The following is a 22,226-nucleotide window of genomic DNA, read 5'->3' on the forward strand; positions in this document are numbered from 1 at the left end:
ACTGTACCTTCTGAATGAAAGACAAAGAGTATTATGTCTATAGACTAACAATATTAAAGTAATAAAATTAAAGTAACTTCAACTAAGAAGGCTGAGTAAAGCTTCCACGTCTACTAAGCTAAGTACCATTTTGTATGCATCTCTTATACCACAAATCACAGATCTACTGAATGAAGCATACACCTCATAACCTATAAAACCTGGCAACACTGGTCCATGCACCTAGATGAGTTCACATGAGTACTAACTTAAATAATGCCATCAAGACACTGCAATAGCTTATTACATAAAGTGATAAGAAATCGGTGTATCAATATGACAATCAAACACTTCAGAGTACAGCGAGTTCAGTATACTAGTCCAAGGAATACAGAAGTTACCCAAACAAACAGAATAAAAAGCTTGTACTTAATCAGAAAGAGAGTTTATTAAACTTTGAAGAGGAGGGAGAGAGGGAGGCAAAGGATGGAGAACAGTCAAGAGAGCATTTGAAGTCATGAAATGATCACCTGAATGGAGGGAATTGGGAAGTATGACATTACCAAAGAGCAAGTTAGTTCATGCAATCAGCAAAACAAAACAGGTAGCTGATAGTGATACTATAACACTTACTGAACAAAATATGCTCAGCCAAGTTGGATATCAGCTCTCTTCTGAAGGGTTCACTGGTGATATCCCTGGAGTTGAGCAGTGAGGCCTCTGTACCTTCATCCACAGTATCATTAGGTCTGAATACAGAATAAATATTCACATTATGACATTTAGATTTTCATCAAAATGTAAAATAACCTAGACTGATTTTTTTTTTATACACTAACTGAACCACAGCACAAAAAACCTCTATGCAGTCTGGTAAGGGCACAAAAATGTTATGCGTGACAAGCTCCACAAAAATTTTAATATCTATCGACTTTTCCAGATTATTTTTTCACACTAAACAACAATCCAAGATAAGACTACCAAAAAAAAAAATTGCAATATAGAACATTTACCTTGTCCTATGGCTATTCCTGACTTTGCCATTACACCATTTGTACCCCACAGCTCTTTTCCCTTCAATGAATATGGACAACAGTAGATTAAGCAAATCTGCCTAAAAGGCAGTTTCCAGCCCAGCCTCTCTACAAACTAGAAATGGTCTTGTGTATGGATCTACAACCTTCTAAAGATAAATTACTGACTTTGTCTCTGATAGGACCACACAGGTTTGTACAAGTCAAGCTAAGACCTCAACTAAAATGTATATCTGTGTAACAAATGCAGATCTAGCCCTTGAGCACAGTTTTGCATTTCTGAGTGATAGTCACCTTGAGCGAGGGGTATTCACTCACAAGTTCTATTTGCTTTAGAATTATACCGAAACCCACCTGAAATGTTTGTGAGGTTTAAAAACAAATCCTTTATTTTTCATTAAGTGTGTAATTTTTTCCCTAAGTTATTCCATAAAATTTAAAATTAAACCAGCAGAGGTCACTAAAATTAAAAAAAGAAAAAAATAAAGCCTCCTTGAGCTTATTTAAACAGAGCTCCCCAGAAAGAATGCAACTCTCATAATAAATTGCACAGTTACAATTGTGTAAGTTTTTAATTTTTACGTACACAATCAGATTACCCTCGGGGAGTTCAAGCACTGCTTGGAATGTAATGCAGAACATTAAAAAGACAAACAAACAAAGAAACCCCAACCTGTTCTCCCTCTCCCCAACACCGAAAAAATCTCTACCTTGACGGAAGTATAGCTGGTAACAAAGCTTGTTCCAAAGAAAGAGGAGCAGGCACAGGTTTTTGGCTTTGGCTGTTTACATATTCCTGTTAAGAGAAGATTTGTTATTTTTTGTACTTTTTCCACCTTATTCTTGCATTCAACTGATAATATTATTATAAGATAAAGGCAATTATTAAAAAATGCAACAGTGATTAAAAATAGCTCACACTAAAAGCGCAGTAATAAGGTCACAGAAATTAAAAGTTTGCAACATTTTATTCCCTTCTGACTTTATTTTATGAAAAGGCAAACTTTCCACAGCAAGGAATCCGTACTTTATAAAAAACATTGCAACAAAAACAATATATAACCCCTGTCAGCACCCTGCTGGAAACAATTCCTTTGAGACTAGCTTCTCCATGATTAAGTTAATGAGAACTGCCTTCATTAACATGAATGCGAGCAAAGTCTAATACCCTTTCAGAACCAACATGGAGACTGTAATTACTGCTTGCTGCTACTTTCCTCAAACACCAGGATAGGGAACTTCTCCACAGGTAAACAACAGTGTAGAGACTCCAGTTGCAAGACCCCTCACAGTGCCACAAACTAAAGCACCCAGGAAGCAGGCAGGGTACCGCATGCTTGGAATTCTTGAATCCCAAATTTCTCAAAAGCCAAACACCTCTCCTTACAGGTTAGCATTTACATTACTCTGTTTTCAGGACATTGTGTTCTTTCAGTTTCTATAAAGACTGATGTGGGAAACTAAAGAGCCACTTAACCTGCTGGTCAGGAAAACAGTTCCCTCCCAGGAAAGCTGGTTAAAAGACTCACAGCCAGCTTGCTCTCTTCTGCTTCTAAGCCTGTGCTCACAGAACGGCAGATGCCCAGAATTAACCCCCAAAGCTCTTCTCTAGAAAAGCCTGCAGTGACATAACTACAGCAATTTAAAAATAGTTACACTTCCGCAAATCTTGGTTAAGGCATACTTAAACAATTTAAGTCATTTATTACCTTTCTGGAGTACAAAAATGAATACACGTATAAATGAGACCTGATAGAGGTTGCTAGGAAGGTATAGAGTGATCAGCGTTTCAACAGATTAAGAGGGCAGATAACAATTATTCTTGGATCAGTATAAGGAAAAGAAGGTTAACTCCCTACCAAGAACAGCCTGGAAGTGACCCAATCCTTCTCCTTTGGAAGTGAATTAGTATCTTTCCCTACTACGCTAATTATAATGCAGTGCAGACAGTCACAATAATTTCATGCTGCGGTAATTGAACCCTCCAAAGCTCTCCAACCTACCGCTTTTCTGAGAGAAGTAGGGCAGAAAGAAGAACACCTAATTAATTTGAATAATATTCTAGTAGGTTGTTGTTACAGTAGTTAATCTTATTAAAGTCACACTAAAAATAAGGTATAATGTAGCAGAACACAGATTAGTGAAATGTAGATAAATTAAGTATAGTACTAGCAGATTCTGCAAAGAGATCAGAGAAAATTTTAAAAGTGAAGGCAGCTAGTACTGCACCACCCCATTCCCTGAGAAACTACATAACAGTATTTGGTGAACTAGTATAGGTAATAATTGTAAACTAGTAATAAACTATGACATTCAAAGAATATGCAGATTTTTATGATACATGATCCATGATACTTTTATAGCTAATTTGCTTAGCAGTTTTAAAAATCCAGTGAGATAAATGCCCTTCCTCAACAACAGTGTAAACCATTCAGTTACTCAAACTGGAGAACAGTATTCAGTTTCCTTCAATTCCAAATGTCTCAACAACTTAAACATGGTACAAGGATCATTTTAAAGACTGTTTGTTAAAACAAAACAAAGAAGCCCAGTGAGAACAGTTACACCATTTCAAACCTAACACAACCCTTTATATCAACTCTGAGACTATTTCAGCTTAACACAAACGTGTCTGAAGACTCATGCCTTCAGCAAAACAGGTATATTTTTGTCCCACTGGATGGACTTCAGCAGATAATGCTAGCAATGGTAACCCACAAAGAGAAAAATCAAAATAAATGCATCCCACTATTGAAACATCAGAAGTGTCAAACCTTCAAAAGGATCTTCAAAATATCAAACTTACTTTTAAGGAAAATGGTTGTGCAAAATCTACTCTGACACACCCATAATTCTTCCGCAGCATTCTGAAGACTCCTCTAGCTATACTCCAAAGACTTTCATTCTTCTTAGGCTTGCCCTGGAAAACATGGGTGGTTGTTTTGGGTTTTTTCCAATTTGCAATTAAAAAGTTATGTTTAAAATTAAAATGCATGCAACAGCAGACAAAACAAGGCCGAATCTTTTGACACACCTTAGAACGTCAAGTAAATCTAGAGAACTTTGTTTTCCATATATATCCACTTGAGTATATTATTTGTCATGTCATGAATGTGCACTTAGAAGTATGTCACCCGTACCTCAGCACTCCCTATCAGAGCGGTTTTGTGATTCATGGCTCTATGCTCTTCAACACTAACACCAAGTACATGTGGCAGAGGACTATTAGCACTCAATTTAACTATGTAACACATTTTCCTGCACATAAACAGAAAATCCCCTAGGCAAAACAAGTTGTTCAATTGCTCTTACCAGCTGCTCACTGTTATAGTGACCTTCAATTATGCGATCATAGGAGATTCCCACAGGTATAATTAGGACATCAGGAGTAGCATTTGAGAAGAGAGCATCCACCACCACAGATAAAAGACCTGCTCTAGCTCCAGATGTCTTTCCACTTCGAGACCGTGTGCCTTCCAAGAATATTTCTAAAAACTGCTGCTGTCTCAACAATTCTTCTACATGCTGAATACAAAAAGATTGGAAAAGAGGAAAAAATAAATATCTAATTATACTGGCAAATTCACATTTGAAATATATTGTCAGCAACCACTTCCTCTTAAAAACATTGGAAGATCATGAGCTGGCATGAATACTCGTGAAAAAAACAGAAGCAATAATTAATGCTTGACACAAACCCAGTCCAAACTGCAACTGAATTTGCATGAATATACAAGCAGTATAATGCCATTTGTTAAAGAACAGCATCTCTAGCAACAGTTGATCTAGCTGATTTGCGTACATCTCTCCTTTTGGTTCCTCAGTACATCCCATCTTCAAAGATGCAAATACAGCTATTATACTGAATGGCACAAAGGATTACATCAACCCATCATAAACAGAGACTTCCATGAAGTTAACAGAATCACTGTAGATATGCCCCAGTACAAAAGAAATCAGAAACAAGGCTTAACATTAATTCTGAGAGTATCAATTCCACTTTCTTTAATAAGGATTACGCAAGGTGAAAATCTGCTCATTCGCAAAGGTGCTGGGCATTCAATTCTCTTTTATTCTATACATTCAAGACTTCATACAAAAACATATCCCTTTTTTTCAGCATAAAACCTAAGACAAATTCAAAGCAGTAAAACACATCCCCAGACTGATGAAACTCACCTTCCTACTTGCCGTCTGACTGAAACGCTACCTACAGAAACAAAGAGAAGAAATACGTACCACGTAGAGCAAAGCTCTGTAGAGGAAGTCCTTACGACCATCAGGACTCTGATCTAACTTTCGACGAATGAAAAATCCTCCCAGCTTGCGGATCAATGTGCTACGTAATAAAGAAGAATTATACTCATTGATTTTAGTTTGCAGAAAACTACTATGCGTCCAGTACAAAATTCCTAGCATGCAACAGGAACCAAAATTACTGAATTCTCAAAGACTAAAGTGTATTACACTATTTATACATGATGGGACCAGACAAATATTACTTTAACTTATGAAACAAGCTTCTCTACACTGTCTTACTCCATTTCACTCCCTTGACAGACCACTTACCCTCTGCAGTGACCCTGACCAGGACACTATTGTACATTGAGATGTTGGTGACCCACATAACAGTTAAACTGAGCTGGCCCAAGTCCGTCCTGTGCTGCACATACAGCATGGCCTTTGTGCCCATGTTGTGCTGCACATACCCCTTGGCTGCAGGATCAGCTCAGGCAGCTAATTTTAACAGAGCAGCCTGCAGGCAGCTTGCACTTGGCATCAGCAATTATGCCACCTGCGTGGCCTTGCCTTTATCTAACAGTGCAGCAAGAAGTTCTTGTGAGAACATCCTTTCTGTTTGACAGAAGAAATTATGAATAGAGTTGTCTTCTTGTAAGAAAATCCTATACTAGCTTGAATGACCAAAATGGGGTAACCCTGTGTGTGAGCAGGGTCCACGTGGTGTGCTGTGTGTGCATCGGAGGCCCGCCGAACGCTGCACAACTCGGGGTTGCCAGCAACTAAAGGGACGTTAGATTACCTATACTAGTCTCGCTCCCTTTATACTGCTAGCCCTAATAAACAGCATTTTAATTGATACTTTATAGAGACTGAATGCCTTTCTTACTGGGATCATCACAGACCACCATGCTCTGGTGCAAAACACCCTCTAAGTCAAGGTATCCCCCTTCTTTCCTCATCATTTCCTGCAATATCCAGTGGCTTTTCAGAAATCAGTCATCCTCAAATTCTGTCTCACTGACAAAATACTACCTAAAAGACCTTCTTATGTTCTTCAGCTACCAGAAATACAATTTAAACAGAGACCAAATTGGAGTACTTTCCCAAGAAGTATTATTCCCTCAGTACTGTCAGTGCCCATTAGCCAGCTCATTAACCTTCATTAAGAGTTGACCATTCACAACACTTTTTCACTTACTTACCTTTCCTTAGTCACCTAACCCACTTTGAGACTCCTAGAAGAAGGGAATATCCTTCCTTACCCTACTTATGACAGAATTTCTCAGAAGGATTTTGTTATGCTCTCTCTCTGAGCATGTAATAGGAACCAAAGAAGTTCTACGTGATGGCCCAATAATACTCAGATTATCTTACACCTGGACATTGCGCAACAGGTCATCTGACAATCCCCCACCTCAGTCTTTTTCAAATAAGAAGAGGTTATTACCTGAAGATGGGGATGTTGAGATTGTTCCCTGCAGCAATGTAGGGTGCTTTGATGTTATGGCAGAAAAGAATGAATGTAAGGAGCAGGTAGTCAATGTGGGATTTGTGAACAGGCAAGAAGATAAGAGGCAAATTCATCTGTGGTGCAGAGAGAAGGAAAAAAAGAGAGACAACAGTTGGTAAGAACTGTGGAATATTACTCCTTTTCTAAAATCCATCACTGACATTGCTAGCGTCATATTATCAGAACTGATGGTATTTTCTGATTACCATCATTCAGTTTGTTTACTTCTGGTTTTCACTCCACTGTGACAACGAGAACATTTTAGCCAACTGTACTTCTTAATTTTCATGGACTGTAGTTTTTAGTTGTATGCATTACAAGAAACAATGATTAATTTTCCCAGTTTCTTCAGACTCACAGTATTGAAACAACTATCAAACAATTAAAGGGATGTGGCCAAATCATCAGTGTCACCCAAGTACTGCTATTTCTTTCCATTAGATATGAGCAAGGATCTATGAATAGTGGGGTTCCCAAACACTGTAATCAAAAGATAACAGAAAATATTAGGAACCTTTTTTGTGTTTGTTTTATTTATCTAATCCTTCTTTCTAAGGTAAACCCTGCAAAAAGAATCAATTAATTTGAGTGTAAAGAAAATGGTAGAATTTAGGAGTTATTTTGATCAATTTCAATAAATATCGAAGAACTGGGAACAGATGGCTAGTAAGAAATAGGGAAAGTTAATTTCTTAAAGATTTTTATTCCAAATTAAGGTAAGAGTGAAAAATCCTAAGTAGACCTACTAATTTATTACTGGCTGCCTCAGCACAAAAAAAAGAAATAATGCTGGAAGCAGGTTATCTGAGATAATAATTCAGCCTGATAGTTAAAATTTGATCCTGAAACAAAGGTAAAACCAGAGTTCACATATTATTTTAGGTTAAGCAACTCAAAGAGCATTATATTTAATTAAAAACATTATTTCACAGCTATGAGAGAGATCTATCTACAATCTGATATCATACAGACTTAGCAGAACTCTCCCAAAAAGAGAAAGTGCTGTAAATATTAATAGAAACTACATCAGAAATCTGCCTTACTAGATTCTTCCCCACCCTCCCTTACCTCTGTTGCTGCTTTGACCATTTCTATTTGACCTCTGTGGATCTGAATATTCCAGAAAAAGCTGTTAAACAACTTCAGTAACACCCAGCCGGTCAACCTGAAGGAAGAACAAACACAACTCAAAAAGTTCCATTCATCGCTGCCTCCGTTTTATATTGCTTCTTTCTATATGACTAAAGGCAAAGCCATAAAATCTGATTACTTTATATTCAAACAAAATTACTATAAAATCCAGTTGCTTAACAAGTTTTTGCCTATCAGCTAAGCCACGGTTAGTAACCACATTTCAGCCTCCTGCAATTATGACACAAAACTTGTTATTGTCAACCTCAGTGAAGGCTGTTCAAAGGGCAGAGACCACTTTACATATGGGGCAAGTTAATGGAGGTCCTATGATCAATTATAGTAACTAAGCTAGTTAGGTGACCTGTTAGGTGACAGCATGTATCTGGTCTTGTGGGAGAATTTAATATAGTTACAAAAAATATAGGGTTTGCATCACAAAAGTCGGTGAAGGGGACTAGGAAGATGACAGAGACTAATTCATCCTTAGTAGTAAAGGCAGACACCACAGTAGAAGATTTTATCTAAGATAAGACGCTCTCTGGGATATTTATAACTACAGGTTATGATATTTAGTGGGCTACTGGAAAAAAGATCTTTCACAGTCTAAGATGCTGCAGCTAGCTGCTCTCGCTCCTATCAGCCTGAAACAACAAAGGATACTAATATTGGTCTAGGCATTAGCACCAAGCCTAGTTTCAGGAGAAAAAAAAAAAAAAAGTCTGTATTTAATCTTATCGTAAGAGTTATCCCTTGAAAAGGCAGAGGGTTTCTGCTGCATCTGAAAATGAAGAATAACTACCATTTCATTAGTTAACATTAGAAAAGGGTTTTTTATGAATAATGTATTATTTTTGGAATAATTATTCATTATTTATGAATAATGTATTACAAGCTCTGCTGGTATAATACAGAGAGAGCTTGGCTGTCCTTCTACGCATTGACAATACTGATGAGCCATTTTTCTTACCTGATTAAAGCAGGTGACACATTTGCTACCATTTCCTGGAGAATTTTCCTAGCTTTTTTTTTCACTTTGTTGATAGCTTTAGGATCCGTCTGAGCAAAACTACCCGGAGCACTTGGTTCAGAAGCTTCATCTACAATGGCCTTCTGGACTCTAACATTAAAAAGTAAAACTTATGAGACTGTCCCGCCACAGAAAAGTTCAAGACACAGACAACAACTGCTGGGAATGAGCTATATATTACTACAGGAGTAACTTGTAGGCATGAAAGAACATGCACACTGAAGTATTGTGTACTCCAAATGCATTAAATTTAATGCAGTAGTTTTCTAAGCTCTGATTAAACAGCTGGATGATGGATGAACGAACTGAAAGTTGACCATATAAAACAGTATGTACGCAGTTCACAGGTACTGATATTAAGAGATTGCCAATTTTCAGAAATGGTTAATAAGGTTAAAAATACAGAAAGAACATCTGAAATCTCCTCTTTGTTAATATTTTCTTTTTCCTGCCATAGTAATTTCACTTAGCTCATTAGACAGATTTATGCAGTTGCTATTTTGCACTTCTGTGGTATCTTCCCCCTTGAATTCCCAGTTTTACTGAGAATGTGTAACTAAATTTTATAAGGGCTATTTTCCCCATTTAAAATATATCTAAGAGAGATTAAGTGGTTTAACACACCATAACTGTGGCACAACATGGTCTGCTTTACTTTTCAAAAGCAATGCTATCATCTTCAGATAGGACTCGAACATTAACAATTCAGGAGACTTAGGAATGTTAATGTAGGCAGTGTGTGGCCTCTGACAAAAGCAGACTCAAGGAGTGGGAATGCGGTCGAGTTTCTTTGTGTCCAGGGAAAACAGATACCTTAATAGCTAATCAGGGGCTCAGTGTCCCATGCAAAATGCAGTATATGAACCAGAAAACAAGCTCCACAAAATAAAGGGTGGGTATTTTGTTCTATAGCCTTTTTCCAGTTTTGCCTCACACTCTTGGTGTACACTCAGGATACTCTGAAATGCTGCTTTCCTATTATTTCTGAAACACTGACAATTTCTGATGACTGCAGGATTACTTTAGTGGTAATGATTTACATGAATTAGATAAACAAATGTTTGAAGAGTTCCCATGTAGCAATTTATTCTTCTGTGTACTGTCTGCTGTCCACCCACTATGCATCACTCATTTGGAGATTTCTAATTCTTGATCTCCCCTGTTTTATTACTCAAACAGAAGTTGCAAGCTACAGTCCTGAAGGGCTGTGCTGAAGATACTGTATCTTCTAATATTTTAAATAGTCTGATTTTCAAAACCTGCCGTTTCCAAATTCTTGAATCATATTATAATGTATCACTCATATAAAAAAGTTTATTTTGCATTATCTTACCTGCTGTTATTCAGCACATTTTCTGTCAGATTCTTGGCAAACATACCCTTATGAACATCCCTCTCTTGCACAAAAAGGACATAACAAAGGCGTCTCGCAAGCCACCCTCTGTACCTACAAAAATATGAAAGGTATTTGATTGTGACCCTCGAAATATTTCACTGCCAAAAAAAAGAATTTTAAACATACCTAAAAATACAATTAAGAAGCAAAAGTAAGTAAAGTTTTATGAAGGGCTGTCTAAAAGCTTCTGTATCTTCTAGTAAATTGTCAATATGTTAATGTTACAGATGAAATAACTGATGAGTAGTGCAAAATATCGGAGACAACTGAGGTCTGCATTACTTCAATTCAGGGTGATACTGGCCTTAAAACATCCATAGTATCACAGGGAAGTAGGTACAAACCAGCATATACATTTTGCCTGTGCCCTGGAACCGACTCCCCAGCTCAGGGAGGACAAAAGAAGATGTAGTGCCCATTTCCGATTCGGTGACTTTCCACCGAGGAATGTAAAATGCCCAGCTAAGAGGTTTGTCAACTTCTTCAGGAAACACTGAGCCCTCTTGGGAAAGTTGCTCGCATTGTATGCACAGGGTAAACTCTCACAGGCACTTTTGAAAATATGTCTGTATTAGCCACCAACACTAAAACCACTTTTTTGGTAATCTTTTCTTCCTTTCCAGTACTTTTAAACACCCAGTCCTATGTGCCTCCTACGTACCTTCGCCTTGCAAAGTTTTAACAGAAGTAGAACCACTAAATAATCAGTAAATCTCTCTACCATTCAAGCATTTAAGAAAGGCAACTTAGGTTACGTGGCCAGTCTCTGCCTTTTAAATTAACCCTGTCCTCTACTCTCTGGATCATATAAGCATGTTATTTTGAACAGTTTTCCTAACATCACAGAAGATGCATGTGACACAGGAAGGGATAAAATCCAGTCCCCAGCAGTGAATATTCATTACTATTTTCTCTCCTCACAGTTCCCTACCTCACTTACCAGGCCAGGACTGGACAAGCCACCACTCATGCGGGTCACTCCACAAACCAAAGAGAGCTGGGACCCCCAAAGAGCAGAGCTGATGTGATGGGGCAGAACTAACACTTGGAAGAAGAAATTAAACTCTGGCCGTTCCTAAGACCGGAGCACTCAGTATTATGCAAAAACCCCTTCCTGAGGACTACCAGTGCAATGCACCACTGATGGTCCAGCGAGTGTCCCAAAGTGAACCACGGGTGGCAATACTCATGTTGGTTTCCATGCTGGAGTGCCGCCAAGGTCTCGCTCCTTGTCGTCACCCGAGTTACTGATCTTGGCTGTTAAACCTCCCCACCACATTTCAGTAAATTTATGTATGTGTTAAAACCAGGTAGGAAAGATGAGAAGGAACTTTTACACTGTAAAAGGCCAAACCACCTGAGTGCTCAGGCCACTTGCACTATAACTGAGATGAGCGCACATGCACAAGCCATCGGCACAGTCTGACACATAATGGTTATACAAATATTCAGACCATCTCAAAGGACAAAGAATTTTGCTATTTATGCCTGTCAGGGAAGTAGACTGGTGACTCTTTTAATTGCTTTTCCATTTTCCCCTTCCCCTTGGAGTTTGAGAGCCTTATTGATTTTTCTAAAAAGCAAAGTTAAGGATATGCTTCTTTCTGAGAACAGTTTTGGTAACTATGAACGTATCATCACAACACATCCAGCTGTTGCAGGGATCTGTCCAGGTATAAAGGCTTCTACATTCATTTTACAGCTTCAATACGATGTAGTATAATTAGAAAAATCTGTTTTCTAATCATGTAGCAATGATAGAAGACAAAAACCACACCCGGCCAAGATAGACCCGGTCAAGATATATTATGAAACTGACGTATTCACACCTCTGAAAAAGGCTGTGGTAATGTCTCAATACAAGTACAGTACACTAGCGGTTAAAGAGAATCCCTCTTGCTTTCTAAGGCCAAGAAACTGTGACTATGTAACCCCATGGGACCTCAGAACTTCATTAAAACTGTCAATTTTCAGACTATAATGACATTCTGAGCTAAAGGCATTTTATTTCAGAATACTTCATTAACCCATATTTTGTTGCCCTTATACTTCTAATTTAAGTAACTCTGACCATTCAAAACCATTCAAGCATTAGACTTTTGAAACTAATTAAAAAAAAAAAGTTAAAGTTAAACACTATTTCAGTTATTTTTCTGCATTCTAAACTACAAGCTCAACTCTTAAAAAAACATAATTAATTCAAATTGAAAAAAGAACAGCCTCTAACATTAGCTTCCTCCCTCTCAAGCACAGCACAATGCTGCCTTTCTTCTGCTCAGGCACTTTGGCTCATTTCTTTCAGGCTGCTGGCCTCTCTTTGTTTGCTCTGACTATGACAAACACTGCAGGATCTGCTTATGCTAATGATTACTGTGAAAACCTTAGCAAGCATTATTAACTTTCCAAAGAACAGAATAAAGATTTTTGTGTACTTCCAGTGTCTTCATCCCAGACACAAGATATATTTCCAATAGCGCAAATATAAATCATAATTTTTAGGTCATATACACCATCCTTCAGGAGCTGCACTCTACTACTGAGGCAGAGGAGAGAAAGTCTAGCAAGACATGTTCAGATTTAATTGTCTTTATTGATAATGGTCAACGCCTAAATTGTGAGCCAGATCTGCTCAGTAAATTAAAATGAAGCCTGAAGTCATTCTTAAGCATAGAAATAAAACAGCTCCTCTCAGCATTATGCTACAGATGCTGCCATTTCCACTGAAGGAGAAAGGATTTAAACATGCTCTGTTTTTTGTGAAACAGGTTTGACCCTTACACTCCTTGCTTATAACCCCAAAGGACTTTGCCCAGCTCCCAGATAGACACAGCCGGATTTAACAAGTACATTACTTTCCTGAAGTCAGCATCAATTCCTGCATTTTTAGGACAGCAATATATATTCACTCAGTCCAGACTATCCTAGAGATTTCCCTGCCATAAGATCAGAACACATTGGATTTTAAAAGCAAAAGAAAGACTTGCTACATTACCTCGTATGTGTTTCATTGATATATATGACATTACGCAGACCCAAAGAAGGAATACTAGCATTGAAGAAGTTATCCTGTAAAACCAAGAAAAAAAAAACATTGGTGGACTATTTTGTTATGTAAGAATAGCTGTGTGTTTACATTCACCACAATATTTTAAGATAGTGCAATGTTTTTCACCTCTATTATAAACAAAAAGCAAAGCAGAGAAGTGCTGAATTTGCTTATAAAGTACACACAAACTGTTCTGAAATGAAAATGAAATTCAGAAAGTCACTATTCCCAACTCCAATACTTTCAAAGTATTCTCTAGGCTCTACTGCATACAGAAATGGTTGTATTGGTTGTATTCTTCAAGCCAGAATATTTTATCATATTCTGATGTAATATAAACCCTGACTTGTCATAATAGAGAATGCATCTTTGAGACAGAACTTTATTAAGCCACATTCAGCATTAGTATAATCATGAGCCTTTTGACGCTCAGTCTGTGACATCCAGTTTGCCAGCAGATCAGGCATCACGTAACGGCAGCCCAAGGGTCAGGATATTCATCCGTGGTTAGGTGGCAAATCTCCACACCCCTGCTCTGCCTGAACAACAAACTCAATCCAGCCTTCTGCATCCCTGGTACAGACTCTACATGCCAGGCTATTAACTGTTCTGGGATGAGTCTGGGAGCAGTTCCACTGTGGGTAAACAAATATTCCCTGGCAGGAAGACCTAAACTTTAATCTTCCACATTCCAAGTAAGTACCTTGACTGAGAGGCTAGTTTCTTTCTGCCCAAATAATATTTAATTATAAAACTGGTATCATGCCAACAGTGAATTACAGCTAAAACCACTGGTACTGTGCATGTCAAGGAAGGCAAAAACAGGACAGTGAAGGAGAAGATGGTTACCAGCAACAGCGTAGCTGCAGAACAGGCTCACTACCAATTTTGCAATGGCAGTCAGGTAAGAGTCTCATTTGTTTGTATTTTATTTAGGACACACCATTTGCCACAAATTAAAATCATGTGTCTATGTCAGTTGCAAATCAGGTAGAAATGACGTGCTACAGTGGGAGCACACAGTCTTTTGCCCCATGTTAAAGCGTAACTGTATAGTACATACAATCAACAAATTGTTGCTCTAGGCTCTTAAGAGGAAACTTCAAGGTAATACTAATTTCTTTGACTATTCTCTGGTAATTTTTTGTGGATCTTAAAGCTAGATGAAATGTTCTGGCAAAGAGAAGCAAAATGACTTGTTCTCGGTCTCCCAAAAAAATCAGCAACAAAAAGTTAAGTAGCACTGAACACCCAAGTCCATTCCAGTGCTCTAACTGTTAAGTTATAACCTCGCTCTGTGAACTTCATCCTCCAGCTGTAATGTCACACGTTAGCTTTTCCTTTTTTAACTTTTCCCCAATCCTATGTCAAGATGTGGTTCTGTAAGACCAAGTGAGCTGATACAGCATCTCCCTGCCGCTGCAAGAGAGAAGCCCGGGTCCCACCATCACATTCTACCCTTTCCCTCTAAACACTATCCCCCACCTCCTAACTTACACCACCTCTAGCATTCATCACACCCCTTAACAAGCCAACTTCATTCAGGCAAGGTAAAAAACTAAGACAGCCAGACTAAGTGAATAAATAAAGCAGGTAGTTTTCTGCTTGGTTAGTGAACTTGATCGGCCCCCAGGAGAGCAGGAAGGAACAGAATAGGGAGAAGCAAGACTTCCCACCCCCTGCACCAGGCAAGGTGTTAGTTTGGCCAACTAACAGGCATTCTGTCTGGCTCATCCATCCCTTTTCCTTAAGAGAATTAACGAAACAGGCAGCTCAAAAAAATTGAAATATCTAGCATCTAATGAGAGGATCTAGTTTGTTATCATCTGCTGCAAGGATGGTATTTTCTCCTTGTGGCAGAAGGCAATAAAGTGCTTAATCAGGTCATGCCCCTTTCCTAAGTGGGATCTCAGGACAGGTAATTAGTTCCTTATTAAATGGACAAAATACAGAACAAGATTTTCCTTCCTAAAGCGTAATTCCCAACTTGAGAGGAACAGTCTAATTACTAACACACTAATTACTAAATGTATAAAGGCCTAAGTTGAGGATTCCTACACATCTTTTTACAAGTCAAAACACTTAAGTGTCTGTTAGAAGTAGTCTCGGTTTATCTAATTGATTGTCTTGTCGCCCATATCATACGTAGCCTTCACGGCACATTTGGATTTCTATCCCACATTCATATGTCATTGCTACAATTTTCTATTCTGGCATAGGAATAGAGTGGAGTGAAATAACAACTTTTCCTTGGTCAAAGAAACAAGAAAATTTTCCCTCTAGTCCAGCCAACCATGGACCTCAGTGCAGGTGTAACTGAGTGCAATTTAAAGCCCATGGTGTACACATAGTCAAATTACATGATGAACCGGCTACAAACTATATTATGCCATTTATCAGCATTTTGCATCTTCAGCTTACGGAAAGCCGTAATGCAGTTCAATAAAGTTCACATTTTAAATCAGCTTGGTCAACCCCTCTAGAGCCACCATCTTGACACTGTTCCCAGCAGACAAATATCCCCACTACTCTAACTGGCACTCCTTGTGTCCAGGCTGGGCTGAGAAGTCAGGAATCAGCCAGGTGTAGAAAACCAACCTGCCTTCTCAAGTTTGAAGGGAAGCATATTGCTTACTTTCAAAACTGTACTTATTCTGTGGATAGAGAATTAAGTGTCCTAAAAGTAAGCCTTAATACTTTCATATGCACCAAATTCCCATTATTAATCTAGCAGAGCAGACAATTTTTCCATACAATTTCTTAGTGCTAATTCTGAAGAGCAAGAGAGAGCTTTGTGCAAGGAATAAGTCCACACTCAAAAGCGGGAGACAAAGCATCACAACAGGTCTGTGTCATCCATTAATTCCATGACAAAAAATATAACCTTAAACAAAGGTGAAAAACTGTATTTCTTTATGAAGTAAGAACATTGTAACCTTAATTCTGAAAGCAAGAAAAATACTGAAACTTCATTACGCTGCAACTATGCGTTATTGTCAAATGTAATCCAGTCCATAATCTTCTTACCCGGCTCTGGGGAGTGCATACGTAGCAACATCGTCCCACAAATGGCCTTTTTCTGCTCAACAGAGTCTCTTTCCATTTTAAAGTGGCGGATCGGAAAAGAGTGGGCCTAGAGTTACACTCTCCCTGCAGAACAAAAGACCACTGTATAAATATCCAGAAATATGTGTTTTACTGGGTATGTGAAAACTTTGAGTAAGAGAAGATGCCAGACACACACACAAAAAATTTACGTAAAACTAACTAACTAACTAAACTAACATAAAATTTTCCAAGATTTTTCTAAAATAAATTATATTATCTCCGATGATGTGATTTTAAAAAATAAAAGCAAAAAATCACAGTGTCGTACTTATGTATCTTAAGCACTGCAGCATTTGCTGACACACAAAATTTTCAAATAAATAATAACTCTAATAAGCAACAGCAAGGAAACTGACAGCTGAGAAAAGTGGAAGAAATTAACAGTAAATTACATTCTCAATAACGTAAGGGTGCTTGTAATAAGAGCAATGTATTTTAGGCTTTAACTGGACATCACCCTGTAAAATTGCATGACTGAATGTAGGCAAATATTAACTCCGTTGACCCTGTAGGCTCCTTTTCAGCAGTTTCATGCAAAGTGATATGAAAAAGGAACCACTGTGCCTTCTCCAACGCTACACTGTCTTTCTGAAGCTTACAGAACCAAAAAATCTAAAGTAACTGCATTCACAGAACACATTCTCTATGTTAGGACATAATGAATATATATTTAACTACGATTTTTACAAAGACGTTGATCGTTCCCATTAAAGTCTACTGAATTATTGCTTGCCTGAGAATGAGCACTGGATTGTCATTTTCTGAACCATATATTCTAAGTTTTTAATAAAAAAGAAGTTACAAAAACATACCAAAACAAAACCAAAACATTGTTTAAAATAGCACATTTAAGTGGAAGAGAAGCAGGGTAGAACCAATACCTTAAACCAGCATAAGGGTTGGAAAACACAAATACAGATCATCACATACTCAGCTAGAAAGCCAGCCCAGTGAGAAACAACCAGAAAGTCAAAAGCAATGCTGAAGATGCCTAAAAACTAAAATGTGCACATATCACATTTGGCAAGCGGTATGAATTGGCAATTATTCCAAGGCTAAGTCTTCCATCTGAAATAAACAAGCATCGAGATGCTAAGCCTGGCCCAATCCCTTCCCTATCACCTTCTGTAATGCTAACTCCAAAATGAACCAACTTTGTAACAATACTGTCTTCATTCTGCTTGCCTCCAAGCCCTGACTGAACTTGCAACCACTTTCTTACAAAACCTCATTCCTACCTCTTTTGTCTCGCCTGCCTTTATCCCTGTCTCTCACAGATCTCTTGGTTACCGCAGCTTGCTGTTCCATGTAACTTACATCTAGCTATACAGAAAAGCCAGCTGCCAGGACGTCTGTCCTTTCCCTCAACTCTGACCATGTCTCTAACTCTTCTGTATCAAGTTCAAACTCCTCCTCTCCAGAGCCGCGTCTAATTCTTCCTAACCTATGCTTCTAAACCAACCAGTACCAGCCCAGTCCCCGTGTGGTTCTTTTTGCTCCACCCAGCCCTCTCTGCTCACTGCCCCCTTTGTCTCCTCCAAATCCCAAGACTCACTCAACAGAGAACATGGACTTTTAATAGGCTCCTTATTTATATCCACCAAATTTTCTCTTCCCTCCTCTATTGCACGAAAAGCTCCAGCTACAATGGCTACATGACCATGATCTTTAGCTTCACGCTCCTTTTCACCTGTGCATTTCAAACTATGTCCTTCAGAACAGCAACAAGCTTTCCATTTGACTTTCTGTTTGACCTCAGTCTACTCCAGAATGGGATTCTGCAGATTTACTGCTACATAAAATGATTAGTTACATCACACCCGAAGACTGTAAGACTATCAATAGGGTTTGATAGGCTTTTTCTTTTCTAGCAACATTGGTCTTTGGCACAGCACTGAACTGTTGGTTCCTCCTTACATTTCAAGTTAAATTAAAACCAAACTGTATCATGCATGACAGAGGTGATGTCTTATCTTCATTCTTCATAATAATAAAAAAAAGTCCACCTTCGACTTGATGAAAAAATAAGATAAATATGGCCAGTAACATTCATGATTTTTACTTACCCATTCTTCACTGGAATGCTTACATCTACTGATACTGCACTCTGCTGAGGTGGACAAATAGGAAACATCTATTGTTCCAAGGGACAAAGCAGTTTCATCCATGACACAGGAGTTGAACTGAAGATCAGAAGCTGCAAAATAATAACATACATACATATATATACACACCTAGAAACACATATACACACGCATAATTTCAGTGATGGGTATCTAGCAATAAATTAGCAAACTGGTATTTTGGCACCCTTCAGTAGAAGTTACGTTCTGAAGAAGTCTCATTGCAGTCTGAAATCAGCATGATTTTAATATGATAAAAAACCCAGCACATTCAATTTCCATAAACACAGCACACCAATCAGCTACCTGCATGTTTTTCTCTCCCTGCTCTTCTTCCCATTACAGGTCAGTGTAGTCCCTTTATGCTTTTCCGCTGTTCTTCACTGCATGGTTTAAACCATTCAGCAACAAGGATACACATTTCAGCCATTTTCAAAAGTTTACTATTCTCTTGCACACCACAACCTCACTCTTTCATCATTTGCTTCTCAAGGACACCTATTATCTAAAAAAAATTTCATTAATAGTCTCTCCCAGTCCTATCTCACAGTATATTTTATGTGTCTGATCTAGCCGTAGTCAAACCAGTTTGCAAACTCCTCGGAGGAAGGAGTGCTCTACACAAAAGTACACCCCTAAATCTGAACGTGCTGCTGACATAAGTGACGTTACGGGCTTGTGGGATTAAAAAGCAGTAAAGAAGTCTAAACTTACACTATTATTTTAAAATGGAAGTTATATAGTTCATATAATAAGCACAGTAAACTATTCCTCCTCAGCCAAAGAAAAAAGAAAGTAGGCCAAACATAGCAAAACGACTTAGTGTTGTACTGCATACCTGCAAAAGACTACAAATTACTCTGCTTTGTTACGGAGGGCCATCAAAATAGGAATCCCAGCATCTTCCTCTAGAGAAACTGTGAAGTGGCAATACCGCCTCTCCCATCTGCTACCTCAAAGAAACTTGCGTTACAGCCAAGCTACGAGCCATCAGGAATAAGACTGTTCCCACCCTGTATGCTAACATTTGCAAGAGCAAGGCCTAAAACTTTAGTCCAACATTTTGTCTCTCTTACCGTCCTCCCCAAGCAGACGCAAACCTCTCCTGCAATACCTCCGCACAGAGTCCCCAGCACAAACTGGAGTTTGAGCTAGCACATCCACACGCACACTTATCTTTACACAGCCTAAGTACATAAGTTATTCTCTTACGCTCCATTTGCCTTTTTTTTTTTTCTTAGTGCTCAGGCAAATTAACATCTAAGCCACCCAATAAATACAAAAAAAAGGCTCACAAACATCTAAACGGTGAAAGCAAAACGCGTCCTCCAATCGTGCTCAAGGTGACCTTGGCTGCACCGGCATGGGTAAAAGACGAACTTTAAAAAAATACGTGGTTAAAAGCCTGTTTGAGCAACAGCAACTTCATACATACCTCTACCAAAATCTGCCCTCCCGAGTGCCCGCTCTCCGCTGCGGCGCTTACGCTGCTAACCTGCTGAAGCACGCCATCCCCACCGGCTCGGAGCAGGGCTGGAGTATCCCGCACGCTCACAAGATCTGCTATAAATAAAACCACGACGGTTGAGCGCGGGCATCGGGTGTGGAGCGACCCCGGGCAACGCCGCCACCCGCTGCCAAGGGGCCGTCCCCGCGCCCTCCCCCGCCGCCGCCAGGGGCGGGCGCCGACCGCGGGCAGCCGCGGGCAACCGCCGGCACCGGCCCCCGGCAGGGCCCAGCGCCCCCGGCCCCGGAGCCCCCGCGGGGCCGGCCGAGGCTCCCCGCGCCCGCCCGCCCCCCGCTCGGCTCCACGGCAGCCGCCTCGCCCCGCCGCCCCTCAGAGGGGGCCGCCACCCGCGCCCCCCGCACCCGGGCCGGCCGCTCCTCCGCGGCGCCGCGCAGCCCACGCGCCCCGGCTCCGCGCTCCGCCGCCGGCTGCTGGCAGCGGCCCGCCCCTCCCGCCACGCGGCAGCCCTCGCCCTCCCCTGCCCTGCCCCGCCCCGCCGCCGGGGGCAGCACCCACGGACACGGACCCGGACCCGGACCGGGCTCCCGCTCCCGCACCGCGGGCTCCGCAGCGGCCGCTGCCCCCCTGCCCGCCCGCCGGGCCGCGCGGCGGCGCCGGGCCTGACGCGACTTCCTGAGCGCCCGTCGCCATGGTGCGGGCCCGCGGCCGCCTGCCCCTCGCCGACTCCCGCCGGCTGCGGGCCCGGCCCTGCCCGCCCGCTCCTCGGCGACGCCCTTACACCCCCCGCACCCGCGGCGGTGCCCGTCCCCGCGCCGGCACCGGCGCTGCCCCGAGCAGCTCCGGCCGCCCCTGCTTTGAACCGCAGCCCAGCGCGGCCTCTCCCCCTCGGTGCCAGGTGTCACCGTCCGCAGCCACCGCAGATGCAGGGGCATCGTTAAACAGCCGTTTCCACCACCAAACTGCCTCCCCTGCCCTCTCCTGCTGGCGACAGAAGTGACTAACGGTTATTTTGCTCTCAAATCAGAGCTGCTAAAAAGAAAAACACTGGAAAAGTTATGTAAAATCGTGTTTGTATGGGTTTACAGCGGCTCTGAGCTGCAACGGAGTTGCTGTAGAAATGAACAATTGCAGAAAATTCGGGACAGGTATCGATCTGCCTACCTGGCCTTGCAGCAGTGCCAGTTTGCCTTTTACTGAGTGCAAAAGTAAATGTTGATTGAGATTGCTGCATATAAACAAACATGGGCTGAGAGTAGGTTTTGGCTTTGGCAGCCTTGGGCTATTTAAAGACAGTCTTTCTGTGGCTTAAGTTAAGTTGCAGACCTACGGAAAGGCTAGCACCAACATTCCTTCTTTGAATGTCCAAGTCTTCACGGTTATTCAAAACAGTGCAACACAGGAATAAAGCGACAAAATACAAGATATCATTTTACACTAATGTGAATATTCTGCTTACAAATGTAAGTAACCCAAGGAGGTATTCTCCTTCTAGAGGTCTCACTTCTAGATGTCATTTTCAATTTATGACAAATGAGGATTGTTAAGTAAGAATCACAAATGCTTGTCACACATAAAAGAAAATGCATGAGATTTGATAGACAAACCCCAAACTGCTACATGCATATGTGAGTCGTCCTACTTCCCACAACTGAGTGCCTCCTGGGGAGTATCACTGGGGTATTAGAGCTGACACTTTACAAAGAGCATTCTGCAGTTTATGGGTCAGAAGAGATTTTGGATCTGAATTTTCCTCCGTTTATCAAGAAAAGATACTCTATTTTGTTGCAAGGTGGACTTTGGAATATAAGACATCTACTTTTCAAATCACAAAAGTACAATAAGATGTGATCTAGTGAAATGTACAACTCGTATAAAAGTTTGTATTTCTGCATAATATACAGTGCAGCACTTGTGTACTGTGTAAAGCAAAGCACCATTTTCTAGCGCATTATATTTTGTATAGAGAAAGGACAATGTCTAATTGTATTTCTTACAACATATTCACATACTAAAGTTTTCTCCCAGTTTTCTCATCATCTGGGCCAAGAATTTCAGATTTGATTAGCAGTTCTGTGTGTCAGTTCTCATGAAGGAGAGTTGGTTGAAGCAGTGCCAAACACCCACTTTCAAGTTTTGGTCTTGAAAAGCAACATAGCCAG

The 22,226-nt window shown here is 40.3% G+C and overlaps 1 protein-coding gene across 7 annotated transcripts in view; it reads right to left on the reverse strand.

Moving 5' to 3' along the window:
- Window positions 1-20,763, reverse strand: part of GPAM (glycerol-3-phosphate acyltransferase, mitochondrial) — a 33,429-nt gene extending 12,666 nt beyond the window's left edge. The window contains exons 1-14 of one of the 7 annotated variants that reach the window (XM_072870877.1): window positions 20,627-20,763; window positions 20,035-20,162; window positions 18,543-18,673; window positions 16,396-16,518; window positions 13,315-13,388; window positions 10,260-10,373; window positions 8,867-9,016; window positions 7,834-7,930; window positions 6,703-6,839; window positions 5,253-5,352; window positions 4,326-4,538; window positions 3,820-3,933; window positions 1,724-1,809; window positions 613-728 (exon numbers count right to left, since the gene is read on the reverse strand). In XM_072870877.1, the coding sequence (XP_072726978.1) occupies window positions 613-728; window positions 1,724-1,809; window positions 3,820-3,933; window positions 4,326-4,538; window positions 5,253-5,352; window positions 6,703-6,839; window positions 7,834-7,930; window positions 8,867-9,016; window positions 10,260-10,373; window positions 13,315-13,388; window positions 16,396-16,518; window positions 18,543-18,644 (1,426 nt within the window). In that variant the 5' untranslated portion in view covers window positions 18,645-18,673; window positions 20,035-20,162; window positions 20,627-20,763. Of the gene's footprint in view, window positions 1-612; window positions 729-1,723; window positions 1,810-3,819; window positions 3,934-4,325; window positions 4,539-5,252; window positions 5,353-6,702; window positions 6,840-7,833; window positions 7,931-8,866; window positions 9,017-10,259; window positions 10,374-13,314; window positions 13,389-16,395; window positions 16,519-18,542; window positions 18,674-18,905; window positions 19,105-19,437; window positions 19,508-20,034; window positions 20,163-20,468; window positions 20,556-20,626 lie in introns of those variants that run through there. The other 6 variants (XM_072870878.1, XM_072870876.1, XM_072870879.1 and 3 more) reach the window with 6 other exon arrangements.
- Between the last annotated feature and the right edge of the window lie 1,463 nt (window positions 20,764-22,226).

The sequence above is a fragment of the Ciconia boyciana genome, chromosome 8, assembly GCF_034638445.1.
Source record: "Ciconia boyciana chromosome 8, ASM3463844v1, whole genome shotgun sequence".
Classification (NCBI taxonomy): domain Eukaryota; kingdom Metazoa; phylum Chordata; class Aves; order Ciconiiformes; family Ciconiidae; genus Ciconia; species Ciconia boyciana.